Source organism: Choloepus didactylus, chromosome 3 (genome assembly GCF_015220235.1).
Source record: "Choloepus didactylus isolate mChoDid1 chromosome 3, mChoDid1.pri, whole genome shotgun sequence".
Lineage (NCBI taxonomy): Eukaryota > Metazoa > Chordata > Mammalia > Pilosa > Megalonychidae > Choloepus > Choloepus didactylus.
The window spans coordinates 213,375,344-213,393,248 of NC_051309.1; the positions used below are offsets into that span (position 1 = coordinate 213,375,344).

Consider the following 17,905-nt stretch of genomic DNA (forward strand, 5'->3'; position numbering starts at 1 on the left):
GGTAAATTCTTTGTTGGTGAGTGAGTAGATAGGAAGAACAAGTGAGTAAGTAAATCATAGCCTCTTAACTGCACTCCAGCGTTTTACAGAATATCATCACTATGATGTTTTACTGCAAAAGTTACATACACCAGGTGGACCTTATCCTTCCTATAGTTTCATTCCCACTTAAACTTTTGCTCCTTGATTTCTGTTAATGATTTCACCTTTCTTTTTAATCTTTTAGATCAAAAAAAGCTCATTTTTTTACTTTTTCCCTCTTTTGTCCTCTGTAGTGAATTTGTCTTTTAAACTTATTATTTTTTTTTATTTAAAATTTATCTTGAATTTAGACTTTCTTTTCCAGTTTTCTATAACCAGTTCAGGGTCTTATCACATATGCCCAGATTATTAGTTGATGTATCCACTGCTGACATTTCCTATGCCTCCAAATCATTTTGAACATGACAGACTAATTTTTGTAAATAGTTATAATAATAATTACTTTCCCGAAGACCAAAGAAAGGACATTGAGGATCTTTGAGAGAGTGTTTGAATAAGTAGATGAGGGTAAAAAATGAGATTATAGTGTGTTGGAAGAGAAATGAGAAGAAGAGAAGCAGATGATATAGAATATTTGTTTTAAAAATTGAGCAGAATAGACCATTGTTAGAAGACTTGGGGTCAGGTACTAGTTTCATTTTATTATGTTTGTTTTTAAGATAGACAGGAATGTTAGAAGTCTGAATTAATTTAAAAAAGTGGAATTGAGATTTTTCAGGAGGCAGGAAAAGAGGGAGTCCAAAATATAGGTAGAATATCCATTTTTTTTTTTAGAAGAAACTTCACTAATGGATACGAATACAGATAGAGAATTAAATGTTAAATAAAAACCAGTGCACATGATGTTGCTTTACCAGATGATCCCATTCTTAACTGCATCCTTTTGTTTGTCTTCAGCATGTGGACATAGCAGCATTATTGATAAAATACAACACATGTGTAAATGCAACAGATAAGTGGGCATTTACTCCTCTTCATGAAGCAGCCCAAAAAGGAAGGACACAGTTGTGTGCCCTACTCCTAGCACATGGTGCAGATCCAACTATGAAGAACCAAGAAGGTCAGACACCTTTAGATCTCGCAACAGTAAGTCCTCATTTCAAAATACTCAGTATTATTCATTGTGCTTTCAGAAATGATGTGAAGTTCCAGGGATTAACATGATTACCTTTAGTAATATTTATTTCACTTAGAGTAAGAACAAATTTCCCTCTGAAAATTTTTTAAGTTTACACTTTAGCTCATCTTAAAATATAATTTTAAACTCTCTTAAGGCAAACTTAACAGTAAGTTAGCTTCATTTATTGCTGTACTTAACTGGGGAGAAACATGAATCCATAGGAAAATACATTTCTAGATTATATCCTCAAAGAATTACATTTAGTAAAATATCTTGTGTGTTCTATGCTTGGTATATTATTCTAGAGCAACTGATCATGATACTTTACCTGAGGCTGTGAGATAGTCAAGAAGATGGAAAGGTAAATTGAAATACTGTAGGAATATTTTCAAAACCAAGAATTAATTTTTTGTAGTTAAATATTATTTGAGTAGAAAATTAAACATAGTGACATCTTTCCTCAACTTTCAGGGAGTTACTATACAGTCATAATAATTTATACTTTTTTAAGCCAGAAATATTTTTTCCAAGTCACATTCTGTTTCATCTATCTATTGCTGAGTAACAAACTATCTCAAAATACTTAGTTGCTAAAGTAATAATGATTTATTATTTCTCATGATTCTGTCCATTGGCTCTGAATCTTAGTCTGGTCTCACCTGGAGTCACTTGTGCAGCTGCATCAGCTGGTGGCTGGGGCAGCAGCATCCACGGTGGTTTCACCCATGTGCCTGGGATCTTGGCAGAGATCGCTAGAAGGATAGGGCCTCTCTTTCCACACCCATGTAGTGTCTGATCATCAAGTAGTCTTGCTGGGCATCCCAACAGGGAGAAAACAGGAGTGGCCCTTCCTCTGAAGGCTAAGCCAGGAACTGACATGCCATCACTTCCACCACATTCTGTTGGTCAAAGCAACCCATGGATTCAGCCCAGATTCAAGCAGTAGGGAAATAAGATTCTGACTTTGAAGAGCGTAGAAGCAGAGATTTTGTGACCATCTGTAATCCTCCACAGCCTGCTCTCTAGCCACGAATTATTTATATTTTTCCCACATTTAAAATACATTCACACAACTCCCCTTCCCACCAAGACTGCTGAAGTCTCAACCAGTTATAACATTAGGAGTGAAGTCAGAATCTCAAAGTTTGGCATCAAAACTGGATGCGAATTAAGTTCCTTGGTGCAGTTTCTCAGGTTCAGCTGCCAGGTGCAGCTCCTCTTGATTCAACATCCAGTAAGCTAAAAGACAAGTTATCTTCCCCACACAAAAACAACAAGCAATGGTGAAAAAGTTCAGAAGAGCTGCAATAGAAGGACCACTTCAAAAGAAGGAGTAGTAGAAGGCAGATAGCTGTCACTGGCAAATAGCAATTCTGAAATCCAGCCATACGCATGTTACCGTGTCATCTAGTTCTGCTCCCAGGAAGTGTTATTCCATAGCTCTTGGCTGCACCCCTTGAATCACCCTCTCTTTCTATAAGAAATGGCCCATATTTACAGCTAAGTAGCTTTCTCAGTCTGCTCCCTAGTCCTACAAATTTGGGGAGCCTAAGACCTGTTTTTATTTTGATCTATCTATGTCCTTTTTAACTCCAAAGTGGTACTGCTCCTTCATAAACTATGTGGGCTTCCCACTTACCAAGTTATCTTCCAACCCATCGCACGATAGCCACACCCAAATATCTCTTTTAGACAGGTCCCTCACTACTTTGGGTTGCAAGGCAGGGTGCTGTGGGACAGTGCCCCTAAGATTTTTAGAAGCCCTTTCGTCTAGCTTAGAGAGTTCATAAGGCTCTACCTTTAAGGTCTTGTTAAGACCTGTCAGAAATCTTAATAAGAGGTAATCTTTTGTTTTTCACTCTGAGGCCGTGTTTCATTGCTGTTGTTCTATATTTGATCTTTGCTGTGAGGCTCTTTCTTTGAGAAACTTTTGCTGAAGAAACTGGGAATGAGGAATAATTTTATTTTCCAACTTAGCAGCTTGTCCTGGATGAAAATATTTCCTTAAAGGGAATTAAGCAGTTCCTTTCTTAGTTCATTTCTCTGTTCTTGTGCCTTTTCAAGGGCAGATAAAACTAACCAATTGGTATATTTAGCATTCTTCTAGAAATCTCAGCCAAATCCACAAGTTGATGAGGTACATCTTCTGCCTTTCATGATGCCACAGGTGTTGCCAAACATTCTGCTACACAACATCAGTCCCCCTTCCTCTAGCCTTCAGAGGCAACTGCCTGTTTTCCAGCCTCCACTATCAGTCACCAAGCCACCCTTTATGCTTCCAGCCAAAAGCACATCTTAGGTTTTTGTTACAGCAGCACCCCACTTCCAGGTACCGATTTCCATGTCAGTTCTCTATGGTGCATAGCAAACCATCCCAAAACCTAGTGAATGCTCAACACAACAATTTACCATTTCTCACAGTTCTAGGCTCAGATAGGCAGTTCTGCTGTTTGTGTAGCTACCTTCCTCTGGGAGATCAACTAAGGCTGGACCATCCAAGACGACCTTTCATCCTACAGGGCTTTCTCTGTGTAGTATCTCATCACTCAGTAGTCTAGCCCAAACTTCTTTAGATCATAGTGGATGACTTCTAAGAGAGGGAAAGTGGAAGTTGCCAGTCCTCTTAAAGCCTGGCTCAAAAACTTCAGACCGTCACTTCCTCTGCGTTCTATTGATCAAGGCAACCCACCAGGCAATTCAGATTCCAGGAGTGGGAAATAGACTCCTCCTCTTGATGGGAGGAGTGACATGCTTATACAGGGAGGAAGGAATCGATGACTGGCTATTTTTGGAGGCTCTCTCTCACATACTTCTAACAGCAATTACCCCTAATACTTACAAGCTGTAAAGTTAGTGAATAAGCTGGCCAAATTAAAGTGCTTTTCGTTTAAAATTTTCCTAGGTTCTAATTACACATCAAATTATTAAATGTGCACGAAATAACTAGACAAAAATTACTGCATTTTAAACATAAGCAAAGTATATAAAAATGGAAACTTCTGCTAAAGAACAGAATGAAATGTGCATTTTTTAAATGAAAGATGAAATGTAAAAAATGACACCATTTCTTCATTTCTATCTACTGAAACTACTGAAACTCTTTGGAGCTATGGATCAGAAAAGAAGAAAGAGGAAGGAATAATTAAAAATCAATAGGGAAGAATAAGGCATTCATTAAGAATTAACAAATCCTTTGGTCCATGGCTGAAAACTTAACTTTTTAAAATTGGTATTTTTTGTGTGTGTGGTTTTTTTTTTTTTCAGGCAGATGATATCAGAGCCTTGCTGATAGATGCCATGCCCCCAGAGGCCCTGCCAACCTGTTTTAAACCTCAGGCTACTGTAGTGAGTGCCTCTCTGATCTCACCAGCATCCACCCCCTCCTGCCTCTCTGCGGCTAGCAGCATAGATAACCTTACTGGTCCTTTAGCAGAATTAGCAGTAGGAGGAGCATCCAATACAGGGGATGGTGCAGCGGGTACAGAAAGGAAGGAAGGAGAAGGTGAGTATACCCTGAAAAGCTTTATTTGTTTATATATAATTTTTTTATATGGAACGCTTGTTTTTTTCCTATCCATTGTTGAACATTTCACTTAAAGACATTCCGTCTGTAAGTTTTCTTATAAGAAGTACTTTATTATAGAAGACTGACAAGTTCTTTGGCATCTACATTGTTCTTACTTGTGTATATTCCAGTACATCCATTTCCAACCATAGTGTCTTATTGAACATAGAGTCTTATTACAGAAAATATATCAGAAAAAAAAGGTCATTTAACGAATGAAAATTAAAAGTATTAACTGGTATATTTGGACTTTTTAATCCAACTGTTAAATATTTATTTAAAACATCAGATTATGTTCTAAAATATTAGAATTAATGTATTACTGCTTAGATTACAATTAAAGCACTCTGCTTTTATTTTTCAATCAAATTGAGATTTAACTTGAAGTGTCTGAATTAAATTTATGTATTCTGGATTAATTTATGCTATATAAATCATCCCTTATAGCCAAGGGTCTTAGAGAGCCATGGCTTTAAAAAGATATTGGAACTTCCTTTAGAGTAATGACATTTTTCCTGAGAAACTTTAATATACTTCTGTTTCAGTTGGGGGTCTTGACATGAATATCAGCCAATTCCTAAAAAGCCTTGGCCTTGAACATCTTCGGGATATCTTTGAAACAGAACAGGTAAACTCGCTTGTATATATTTGAGTCTTTTTAATTAAACACTAAGAGTTATTAATTGCCACCCATTGTTTCTTTTTTGCTTCTTCTCAGCTATTTTAAAACCCACAATAAATTGCTAACTAAGCCAGGGGAGCCCAGTATTTTATACGTTTTCCCAAAATTGTCTAATTGTGGAGTCTTTGTCACTCGTTTTATCTTTAAGGAAATAGTCTGGCTCTGTACGTTTTATTACATGTCAAAACTTAAGCCATGAAAACACCTCAAAAAGAATGTTTTCAAAATCTTCTTTGGTTATTTTGTTTCCAAAAAGTGTCGGCATTTTATTTGCTTTCCTTGCTGATATGACCTGACTCTTTAAACCCAGTGAGAAATTCTTGTATTAACTACTTGTTCCCATTTGCTAATGCTGCCGTTATACAAAATACCAGAAATGGATTGGCTTCTATAAAGGGGATTTATTAGGTTACAAATTTACAGTTCTGAGGCCATGAAAGTGTCCAAACTAAGGCATCAACAGGATGATACCTTCACTGAAGAACAGCCAATGATATCCAGAAAACCTTTGTCAGCTGGGAAGGCACATGGCTGACGTCGGCTGTTCCTTTTCTCCCAGGTTGGATTTCAAAATGGCTTTCTCCAGAATGTCTCTGAGTCTCTCTTAGCTTCTTCAGCTCCTGTGCATCTAAGCATCAGGGTCCTCTCAGCTTCTCCGGAGCAAACTCTGGGCTAGCATCTCCAAGCATTTCCAAGTGTCAGCGTCAGTGTAAGCTCTTAGCTTCTTTCCAAAATGTCCCTCTCAGCTGCTTTGAGCTCCTTCTATTTGTCATCTCTTTTATAGCACTCCAGTGATTACATCAAGACCCACCCTGAATGGGTGGTGTCCATATCCATGGAAATAATTTAGTCAGATGTTTCGCCCACAGCTGATTGAGTCACATCTCCATGGAAACACTCAAAAGATCACAACCTAATCAACACTAATACATCTGTCCCCACAAGATTGCATTAAAGAATATGGCTTTTGGGGGATGTAATATATCCAAACTGGTGCATATTTAACACAGTCTTCATGTAGCAAGTGTCCATTACATTGGAAAGCAATGTAATATTTAGACAGGCTTATCTTTTAAAAATTGCCCCTTTATTAAGTTTCTGTTATCCAGGTGGAGTCTAAAATAATGTTGAACCAAAAATTGGCTGTACACTCAAATAGATCCATCCCATTTTCAGATATATCTGAAATGTCTGTGAAGGTCTGACTATGTAGTTACCATTAGGACATTTGTGAATGAGAATCCTTATGTTTGTCATTTTGTTATTATATAATGAATTTTTAACTTAAGATTGTATGATTTTATTACCATTGCCAGCATTGAATACTGAGTCATAAGTTAGTAAGTTGAAATTGACTATTCTTGATAAACCTGGCACCTTAGAATTGGAAGCGTCTTTAGAAATCATTGTCTGTCTACCAGGTATAGGAATCTCCTGTTTGACATCCATATTAGTTATCCAGCTGGGGAAAATAACTTGTCACAGTTTAGGGGCAGGTCTAATTGATATAATGCTTATAGCTTAATTTGAAATTGATTAATAATCCCAGGTTTTTATTCCTATCATTTATACTGTTAAGAGTTCCGTCTGTCTTTTCCTTATTTGTTTTTTTAGCTAAATGAATTTCTTTATATTGTTTATTTTACTTCATCTTTAATTATCTTAATGGTCAAAAAGGTTGAGAAGAAATAACACTAAAAGACCTGATTCTAATTATTTTCTCCCTCTTACCAGATGTGTAGCATTGAGTAAGACATTTAGCCTGTCACTCCCCTTACCTGTGAAATAATAACTGCAGATGTCCAAATAGTTAAAATTCCCAGTCATATTGTGCTTCTGTGCTAGTTTTTAAAACATGTTGTAATGAAGCACCACACTTGACTCTGTCTCACAGTAAAGACTTTATAGACTGCAGTAATGATTTCCTTTTCCTTTAAGTTTCACCTACTGTGCCGGTTTGCGTGTATTGTGTCCCCCAAATGCCGTTATCTTTGTAGTCTTGTGTGGGGCAGAAGTTTTGGTGTTGGTTAGATTTGCTTGGAGTGTGCCCCACCCAGCTGTGGGAGATAATTTTGATGAGATGTTCCCATGGAGGCGTGGCCCCACCCATTCGGGGTGGGCCTTGATCGGTGGAGCTACATAAATGAGCTGACTCGGGGGCGGGGAGGAAACGAGTGCAGCTGGGAGTGATGTTTTGAAGAGGAGCAAGCTTGCTAGAGAGGAACGTCCTGGGAGAAAGCCGTTTTGAGGCCGGAGCTTTGGAGCAGATGCCAGCTGCCTTCCTAGCTAGTAGAAGTTTTCCAGACGCCATTGGCCATCCTCCGGTGAAGGTACCTGATTGCTTGGACGCTTTGTGGCCTTAAGACTGTAACTGTGTAGTGAAATAAACCCCTGTTTTATAAAAGCCTATCCATCTCTGGTGTTTTGCATTCTCCAGCATTAGCAAACTAGGACACTTACCATTTATTCATCCTCTTGTTTGGAAATTTCTTACGAGAATATCTTAAACAATCAGAATCCTTTTCCTTTATCCCCTCCCCCAATGTATTAAAGCTGTTTTAAAGGCATTTCCCTCAAATACAGGCATAGTCCAATTATGTCCTTTTCTACCAAATCATAGCCACTGTAACTGTGAAATTTCAAACCTATCTTTGTTTAATAAACCAAAGATCCTAATTCAAACAAGTAAGTCCAACTGACCAAAATTTTTCAAAGAATTTCAATTCTATTCTTTCTGGTATCCGTAAGATACTTTGCATCATTATTTATGTGTTATTTCTTAGATTATACATTCTCTTTGTCAGTAATTGATTTCATGTGGCATGCTTATGCCATTTAATTGATTTTAATAGTTTAATAGTTCAGTCTTACAGACTGTCCTTTTGACAGCTTACTGTGGTTTCATCAGTTTCATTCTTATATTTTTCACTGAAATTTTGTTCTGAGTGAATGACTCCATTGATTTTCTTTTTGCCAGAATAATTCCTATATCCTTTTCTTGATCAATATGTTGACCATTCCTTTTAATGCATATTGCCTAGCATAATACCTTTCCTCCTAACAAATGATATTAAACCTTTCGCTGTCTTGAACTGTATTTGACTGTCTTCTAGCCCAATCACTAGGCAATCAAATTTATTTTTAATTTCAATTCCAAATGTTATTTGACTGGCCTTCAGTTATAAAGGAATAAATTTGTAACCCTTACAATAGTTTACCCTTAGAATTTTCTGCCATCAACATTCGATATCGGGCCAGAAATATTATGTAATGATTGTCAGGATGTTGGGGGGCTAGTGAGCATATGTACATTGTACCCATTTACTCCATGTCTATTTAATTTAAGGCAGGGAGTCATTCTGTTTCCTGACATGCTTTGACACAGAATATCTCATTGCTTCTGTTGCTGCTCGTGGATCCTTCTCTCCCATTTGAGTCTCTCCCATTTGAGTAGGGAATATAGTTGTTTTGCTTCTGGTCACAGGAAAGCCTCTTTCATAGTATTGTAGCCTCACCTCTTATCCTTCACACTGATTCTCACAAGTCTCCTATCTAAATTATCATGTTTGACATAAAAACTTTGCTAAATTCTTTTCATACATACTTATTTCCCTTATAGTTAATTAAATATAGTATCAGTTTGACCTTGGCCCTTCCTTTATAATGTAGCTTCCTTCCTAGAACACTGTTTCTAAGGGAAAGGAAGATTTGATTTACATTACAATTCCTGGAACATAAATCCTATGACTAGGAAGATTGCTTATGGACATATTTATGGTCCACCTGTATATTTTTATGGAAAGTGACCATATAAATTTTCATTTCAAATTCTTGAAGACAAAGGCATGGATTCCACTTAACTAAATTCATTGTGAACATGACTGTAAAATTAGTTCTAATTACTGTTACTCTAGCCTGCAATCTTTTAAGCCGAAGCGAAAGAAAGGTCTTTGTCAATAAAACTAATTTTCTCCATGGATGATTGTATGATATGTGAATATATCTCAATAAAACTGAATTTAAAAAAAAAAAAAAACTAATTTTCTCTCCCCACCTCTAAAATGAACAAATCTTAGAAACAAGAGGCAGCCCTTCTTGAAGTGATAACTTGCTTTATATGCAAGATAATGTTACCCGATACATGGAAAATATTTATTCTAAAATAAAGTATTCTAAAATACTTTTCTTTCAGTGTGTGCTAGATATAAATAACTAGCCCAACAAACTTGTGATTTCCTGGATATAACTAAGCCAAAGTTTAAAAAAAAGTGAGTCAATTTAAAGATGATTTTAAGAAAAATAGTTTTAGCAGCTTATAGAGCTATGAAAGCTCTTGTATCTTGGAACAACATGTCTAAAATTCAGCTAACCTGCTTTCCTTCCTGATATTTCTGTTTCTTTTATTGATACAGTAGCCTCATAGTCACTAAGTTTCAGAATTTTGGAATTATCTTTATTCCCATTCCTTTTTTGTTTTTACATTTGTATTTATCAAGCCCTGTCACTTCTGCCTTGAAATTGCTCTCTGATTCATCCCTTCACTCCAGTCCATCTTCATCTTGTCCCCAGTTGCTTTCCCTTTCAAAGCTACCCTGCCTTATGCCACCAGGCTCATCCTCCTACAGTACAATTTAGATTGTGTTACTCTGCTAAAAAGTGTTCCCAGGGCCTATAGAAACTATCAGAATCCCTTAAACTTGACATGTAAAGCCCATTAGGGTCTGCTTTTTGCCTGCTTCTCTACCTTTCTTTCTTTTTATTCCTTTTTACAAATTATACTGTAGCCATTTTCAACCACAGAAGTTAGAGTTCCCCAAACATTCTGTATATTCTTACCCAATTTTCCCTTCACACATGCTGTTCCTTCTGTGTTAAACACTCTTCCCTCTTTTCCATGTCTGATTTGCCTCTGCTTCTTAGCTGAATTAGTACTTTCTTCTGGAAACTTGTGTTGACTTCCTTCCTGTTCCTTCCTCCCCAGCCCTTCTTACAGCTGCAACCAAGTAGGGAATCTTCCTTAGAGTTCCCATATAGATTCTCCCGAAACATTTACCAACTTTAATCATATTTGTGTGTTTATTTCTCATCTCTTTGGTGGAGGAAATAGCATGATCTTTGGTGGTAGTACTGTGTCCATAGCTTGGCCCCGTTTTTTTGCTACCAGTTATTTGAAACAGTTATTTACTTTCTAAGCTAAAATGGGTTATTTTTAGAATTAATAAAATGTTTAATTGGTTACTTTAGGGGAAAATACCTAGCATTTGGAGGGTTCTCATTAAATATTTGATGTCTGACTAAAAGAATGAACATAAATCTAAATTCCCTAACTTGTCACTTTAAATTGTTTCCAGTGGCCACTGCCTTCTAAGTGTGGCGACAAATTGTGCACCATGTAACTCAGAGAAAGTAAATTGAATGTTTAGTCATTTTGGCTCTCTAGTCATCCTCTTAAGAAATAGAAGCAAGGGAAGGAAAGATGTAGCTATGCATCTCAGCTCTTGGGTATACCATTTTCATTATGCCTCTGAGCCTCACTTTCCTCATAAGTTATTACATTAATAGTATTTCATCAGTCATTGTGAGGATTAAGTGAAGTAATGATATAAATAAAGTGCCTTGAACTGTGCTTGATATCAATAGCAAGTACACAAATATTGAATAAATGGTGGAATTGCCAAAATGATAGATACTTATATTCAGTTGCAAGTATATGAAGTTACATCATTCTTTTTTTTTATATTTCACAATTTACCTGTTCCAGATGTTAACTCCTATCCTTTCAATGCAACCTAATAAATATTTCTTTTTTCTCCCATGTTTACTTATTTTTATATTTACTCTTTCTATGTGACTATAAGCATCAAGTTGGATAAATGCCAAGATAACATGGGTCTATTAGTTACTTATTGCTACATAAAAAATTACCTCAACATTTAATGGATTAAAATAACAAACATTTATTATCTTAGAATTTCTGTGGGTCAAGAATTCCGGCATGGCTTAGCTGGTTGCCTGTGGCTCAAGGTTTCTCATGAAGTTGCCGTTTAGCTGTCATGCAGGGCTGCGGTGTGTTCTGAAGACTCAGTTGGCAGGGGTGGAAATCCACTTCCAAGCTCACTCGTGTTGTTGTTGGCAGGTCTTGATCCCTAACCATGTGGGCCTCTCAAAGAGTGACCTCATGACATGTTATCAGTAATAAATTACTGCCTAACAAACTACCACAAACTGGGTAATTTATTAAGTAACACATTTATAATCTCACAATTTTGTGGGTGAGTCCTCCATGCGTAGCTTGGTTGTGTCCTCTGCTCCAGGGTCTCCAGCAAGGTTGCAATCAAGGTACCAGCCAGGGCTGGGGTCTAATCTGAAGGCTCAACTGGGGAAGAATCTGTTTCCAAGCTCACACAGCTGTTGGCAAAATTAAGTTCCTTGCAGCCTGTTGGACTAAAGGTCTCAATTCCTTGCCATTGGGCCTCTTCAATATGTCAGCTTGTTTCACAGAAGCCAGCAAGGGAGAGACCTGCTAGTCAACATCCCATCACCTTTGCTGTACTTTCTTGGTTAGAAGCAAGTCACCAGGCAAGCGCATACCTGGCTTACATAAGGGTATGAATATCAAAAGATGAAGATCACCAAATCTGCCTGGTCCAGCGCGGCAGCTGGCTTCCCCCAGGGTGAGCGATCCAAGACAGTGAGCACCCAAGACAGAAGCCACAGTCTTCATAACCTAATTAAGAAGTTATATCCCATCGCTTCTGCTGTATTCTGTTTGTTTGAAGTGATTCAGTAAGTCTAACACACACTTGAGGAAGGATTACACAAGGACATGACTACCAGGAGGTGGGGATCATTGGGGGCCATCTTAAAGGCTGCTTTCCACAACAGGTACAGAGCTACTCTCAATCTTGCTTTCTAAACTAAATGACTTGGTATCATTCTATCCAGGTTTTTTGTTGGTTTGGGATTTTTAGGAGGTGTTTTTGCTTCTGTTTTTGCATTCATTTTATAGTGGGGTTTATCATAAACAAATATTTCCAACTCTACATATGTCTCAGTCCATTGCTTTTCTAGGACATTGTAGAGAATACTGAGTTTTCTGGCCTGGTTTCTGCTTCATCTAGATATGCACTTCAGATATACTTTGTGTATCATGATATTCAGAAAAGCTTGATGCTTCTGTGAGTTTAAGCTGCCATATAGAGAGATGTAAGATCATGTTATTATGTCAGCGTTATTTGTACTGAAGTTTAGAATATTTAGAAGAGAAAAATCAGGACAGCAATAATATAGTAAACCCTGTCCACACTGTCCAAATTATATTGAAATCACATCTAAAAATGTTGAGGTTCCTATTATTTTTTTAACTATTCTGTTTTGTATTTCAAGATCTGTTACTTTTTAAAATCTCTGGGTGATTAGAAGTGAATTGCCTATTTTGTGCAGTGGAGCAATTATTTCTTAAGTGGCCACTTAGAAGCAATATTGTGTATTATTTCCAATGAATGAATGATGTATACTCATTGCACTAAGATGATCAGACTCATATAATATTTCATTCTGGAGACGATAAAAGTCAGCAGAGCTCCAAGGCAAATTTTGTCGGTTTTTAAAATGTTATATGCAAAAGTGAAGATAGATAAAAAGATCTAGTTTGAATTGGAAAAAGGTTGTCTATGAAAGGATTTCTACGTTTTCCAAGGAAAGGGAAAACAAAAGCTTATCTTGTAGACTGATATTTATATTGTCACAGCACCAGTTTCTGGGTCAGAAAATTACATGGTTAGTACTGAAGAAATGTGGCTACTCAAGATTACATCCTGTATATTGAAAAAACTGCCACTGGGTGGTAGTAAAGTCACAGTTAATTTTAGTCCACAAAGGATTTTGAGTCACGGTGGTAGCCAACTAATCATCTCATTTACAGGATGAATAACAAGAATTAAAAACCACTATTTTGTATAAAAGTAGAATGTATGTTAGCAGGGATAGGGATTATAAAATGTGAGAATTACAAAAGATCTTAAAAACCATCTACTCTGTTTTCTTTCTGAAATTGGAATTCTTTATATAGTGTCTCCACAAAGTGGTCTGTAATCTGTCTAAATACTTATAGTGATATAAATCTTACTACTTAGTAAGGCAGCCTGACCATGCTTGAATATTTCTTAGCACACTAGGAAGTTCTTTCTTGTCTTTATGTAAAATCTATTGCCTAAGACGGTTCACTCCTTTTGCCACATTCTGCTTAATGGAGCTAAAATACATCTCCGTTTACACTACCATTCATCTCTCCTACCTGCTAAATACTAGGATGTGGTATTTCCCCATTTTCAGGCTACTGACTGACTGTTTGCTCCTGTATCTTGAGGCAAACAGAATTAATTGCAGTGGTTGTTTTGTATTTATATAGTACTGTTTCTCCTTTTAAAATTCTCCATTGACTTAAGTAGCATAATAACTAGTATTTCCAAGTGAGCCAAAAGCTAAGGTTATCAAGTCAACTTTTAGTAGATTATGAAGAAAAACAAAAAGAGTTTTCTTAATTTGAATGGAAACGATAGCTTTATGGACAAATGGAAGAGCTTTTGTCCTATTGAGGAACTAATTTTAAAGTTAAAAGTTAAAGACGCAAATAAGTTTTGTTTTATTTTTCAGATTACATTAGATGTACTGGCTGATATGGGCCATGAAGAGTTGAAAGAAATTGGCATCAATGCATATGGACACCGCCACAAATTAATTAAAGGAGTAGAAAGACTTTTAGGTGGACAACAAGGTAAGCTCTTCGGAAAAAAATAAATTTGCAGTATCAGTACAAGATAATTGTCCGGCTTGCATTTAAAGTCAGACAGTCTAAGCTATGCACTTCGATGGCATCACTTTCCCTCCAATTGCTTATGTCAGAAATCTGAGAGTCATTCTTCCCTCTTTCCCCATATTTTCTACCCTAAATATCTCTGGAATCTCTATACCTCCGTCCTTCCCCATTGCTATCACCCTCATCCAAGCCACCATTATCTTTCTCCTCGACCATCACAGCCACCTCCCAGGTTATCTCTGACCTTCACCTTTGCCTGCTTCCAGTATATTCTTTACACTGTAACCAGGGAACTATTTTCAAAACAAGTATGTGATTATATCTCTTTATTGCTTTAAACCCTTAAATAGAATCCTGTTGCTTTTAGGATAAAGTTGGACATTGATAATATGGCTGTTTGTAATCTGACCTTTCTCTCTTATTAAACTTTTCTCCTTCCCTTACAATGGTCAACTGAGGTTTTTTCCATTATACTTTGATGTTAAAAGAAGCTTCTTATCTTTTTCTTTTGTGTGCCTCCATGTTTACCATTTCACTTTTGTTAGAAATATTTTCACTATAGGAAAGCAAAGGAAGAGAAAAGATAACTTGAATTAGTCAGTCTACAGAGCTAATAAAATTACTAGAGTGCCATGAATCTGAAAGTTAGAAGGTTTTGAGCCTGAGTCTCGCTTCTCTATCTGTATTTTAGTCCATTCCCTGAAATTAACAAGGACAGTGTTATTATGAAACCTACTGTAAAGTGACTATTTCAAGCGTCTCACAGAGTTTTTGGAGGATAGTTCTTGTTTCTTAGACTTGATTACATTTTCATTTCAGTTCCAGACACAGCTTTGTGTATCTTCATGATTGAATTTAGTTCAAAAAATCCTTGTTGAGCCCTGCTTTGTGTACAAGGAACTCTGCAAGAACAGATAAAATTGATCCCCAACACATGTGCATTTCTTTTCTTGCCTTTTGATGTATTGATTTAGTATAACCTTTGTAAATAATTTAGACTTGCTCCAAAATAGCAATTGTTTATTATGAAGTTTTCCCCTAGTGTGGCATTTTGCTTCATGTGTTAATTTTTCTCTTTTACAGGCACCAATCCTTACTTGACTTTTCACTGTGTTAATCAGGGAACCATTTTGCTGGATCTTGCTCCAGAAGATAAGGAATATCAGTCAGTAGAAGAAGAGGTAAAGTGCATCAAAATTTTAAAACTATCTTTTCCTGAAATCTGTGGCTAAACTTGTTTTTCCAGAAGAATTAAACTAGTCTTACATTGACTGTGGTCTCTTGCCTATCTAGTATTCTGTCTCCCTTAGCCATTGTGGTAAACTAATGCCAAAATTAAAACAACTATGGATTAGAATAAGCCACCTTGCTTTTGCATTTTAAGCTTAGTGTTTCAAACAGGTGAGGCATATCTGTCTTTTGATTCTGGAGACTTTCTTGAAACTCATGCAAGTAGGAACCCTATTAGAACTGTTTTCTTACAATGTTAGAATGCTATCTAAGAATAATATGAGGTAAAAATCTTGCCTCATAAATAACAAATATCTAAGCTTTATTTTTATACAAGGTTATAAAATGTGATAATAGAATGATGTTTATGTTCATGAAATCTGCCTCATAACTCTGAGTCACATTTCATTTCTCCAGTCACTTTATTTTAAAGCACTACAGTAAGGCTATTTGTATGAACCACCTGGTAGGTATCTGCCATAGAAATTGCTTCACTTTTGCCTCACTTCTACCCAGAATAAAGTGCAGAATTCCATTATAGTAATAAGTAAACTGCATATGTACTTAAGCAGAGAAAAATATTCCTGCATTTTTGTTTCTCTGTTTTTGAATAAGTATACATATTATTCCTATTCCTGTGCTAGGAAATCACATTAGGGAACTCAAGACCATTAACTCGGGGTAGTATTTCAGATCCTACTTAGTTTATCAAGAAAACACTATTGCTTCTAGGGTTTTACTGCCTAATTATTTTCCTAGTAGTTAGTGAATTCCAACAGTAATGTCAAAAATGGGGTGAATCACCTCACAAATGGAGCAGTGAGATAGAGAATTAACTCTGAGTCAATTCCATCAGAAACTTAGATCTTTAAAACAATTTTCTTTTTCATAATAATTCTTTTTAATTGGGGGAGTATAGAGGAAGGATGATAAGTGGTCAGGAAGAAGTTACTCTACTTAGTTGCACATTATGTTCAACTTCTCCTGATCTGAGATCCCAAATTAAAGAATATTCAGATAATATAGGATATTTCACCTAATGAACAAAAATTTGTTTTTAAAAAATTCTTTGTATTTATTTTTAGCATTTGTCCCATGTGGTATTAATTGGCTGTAAAGAGTTTTTGTTTGATTATTCTACAGTCGCGTCTCATTCTCAACAACATAAAAATGTAATTTAGATGATTTAATATGATATTTTATCTATACATTTCCCCACTGAGTTTTCAGAACATTCTTTCAGTGCTTTTATTATAAAATAAGTGGAAAAGGCATAAACTTTAATATTTATGTCTGTGGCTATTTTCTCACCAGAAATACTTATCCGCTAAACTTATTGATCAGTTTATAGTAAACTCCTATTTATTTATTGGTTCTGAGTCTTAGACTCGTCAGTGAAAAAATATAATAGAATTGAAGACAACGGAAGGAATGTTTTTAAGATTATACACTGGAGTATTTTCATAAAGTTAGGTATTGTATTTTGTTCTGTAGATGCAGAGTACAATTCGAGAACACAGAGACGGTGGTAATGCTGGAGGCATCTTCAACAGATACAATGTCATTCGGGTAAGTTTAAAAAATTTCAGGGTGAAAATGGATTGCAAGCTGTTTTAGTACGCAAAAGTTGCCAAAATGCAATATACCAGAAGTGGACTGGCTTTTAACAATGAGGATTTATTAGCTTACAAGTTTACAGTTCTGAGGCCATGAGAATGTCCAAATCAAGGCATCACCAGATGATACCTGAATTCCTGTCATATGGTAAAGCACATGGCATCTGCTGGTCCTCCTCTCCCAGATTTCCTTGCTTTCAGCTTCTGGCTGCTCCCATCTGTGGCTTTCTTTCTGAGCTTCTGTGTCTTTTTCTTCCTGTGTTCTGTGTGGCCTTCTCACTCAGCTTCTCTGTGGCTCTTTTCTGTGTCTTCTCTCTCTCTTTTATCCTCTTACAAAGGACTCCAGTAAGAGGATTAAGAACCCACCCTGAATAAGGTAGATGGCATCTCAAGTTAAGATCCTCCTCTCCAAAAGATCTTGCTTACAGTGAGTCCACACTTACAGGAATCGATTAGCTTTAAGAACATGATATTTTCAGGGGTATAAAGAGCTTCAAACCCTCACACAAGCCTTGCCTGAAAATAAAATCTAGACAGTGACAAAAAAATTTAAATTATATCTCATTTTTTCAAACTGTCAAAGATAATTGATTACCTGTTGCCCTAAAGTGAGGTGTCATTCTCCTCACTACAGTATAGCATCTAATCCCTCAAGGACCATACTTCACTAGGAATATAGATACCCTGGAAACACCACAGTTACAAACAGAAGACAAGATCAGTTGTACTGGTAATATGGACCTCTGAAGCTCACCACCAAATTTGGACCATAGCTGACTAATTTTTGTTATCATTTGAAAGTAACATTAAAGGCCTGGATTTTCAATCTAAT

The 17,905-nt window shown here is 36.4% G+C and overlaps 1 protein-coding gene across 1 annotated transcript in view; it reads left to right on the plus strand.

Annotated features, from left to right (window-relative positions):
* TNKS (tankyrase) overlaps positions 1 to 17,905 on the plus strand; it is a 254,709-nt gene that overhangs the window by 223,071 nt on the left and 13,733 nt on the right. Inside the window, exons 18-23 of the mRNA XM_037831282.1 lie at positions 940 to 1,128; positions 4,427 to 4,664; positions 5,273 to 5,355; positions 14,065 to 14,185; positions 15,311 to 15,408; positions 16,952 to 17,026. Of these exons, the coding sequence (XP_037687210.1) occupies positions 940 to 1,128; positions 4,427 to 4,664; positions 5,273 to 5,355; positions 14,065 to 14,185; positions 15,311 to 15,408; positions 16,952 to 17,026 (804 nt within the window). The remainder of the gene's footprint in view (positions 1 to 939; positions 1,129 to 4,426; positions 4,665 to 5,272; positions 5,356 to 14,064; positions 14,186 to 15,310; positions 15,409 to 16,951; positions 17,027 to 17,905) is intronic.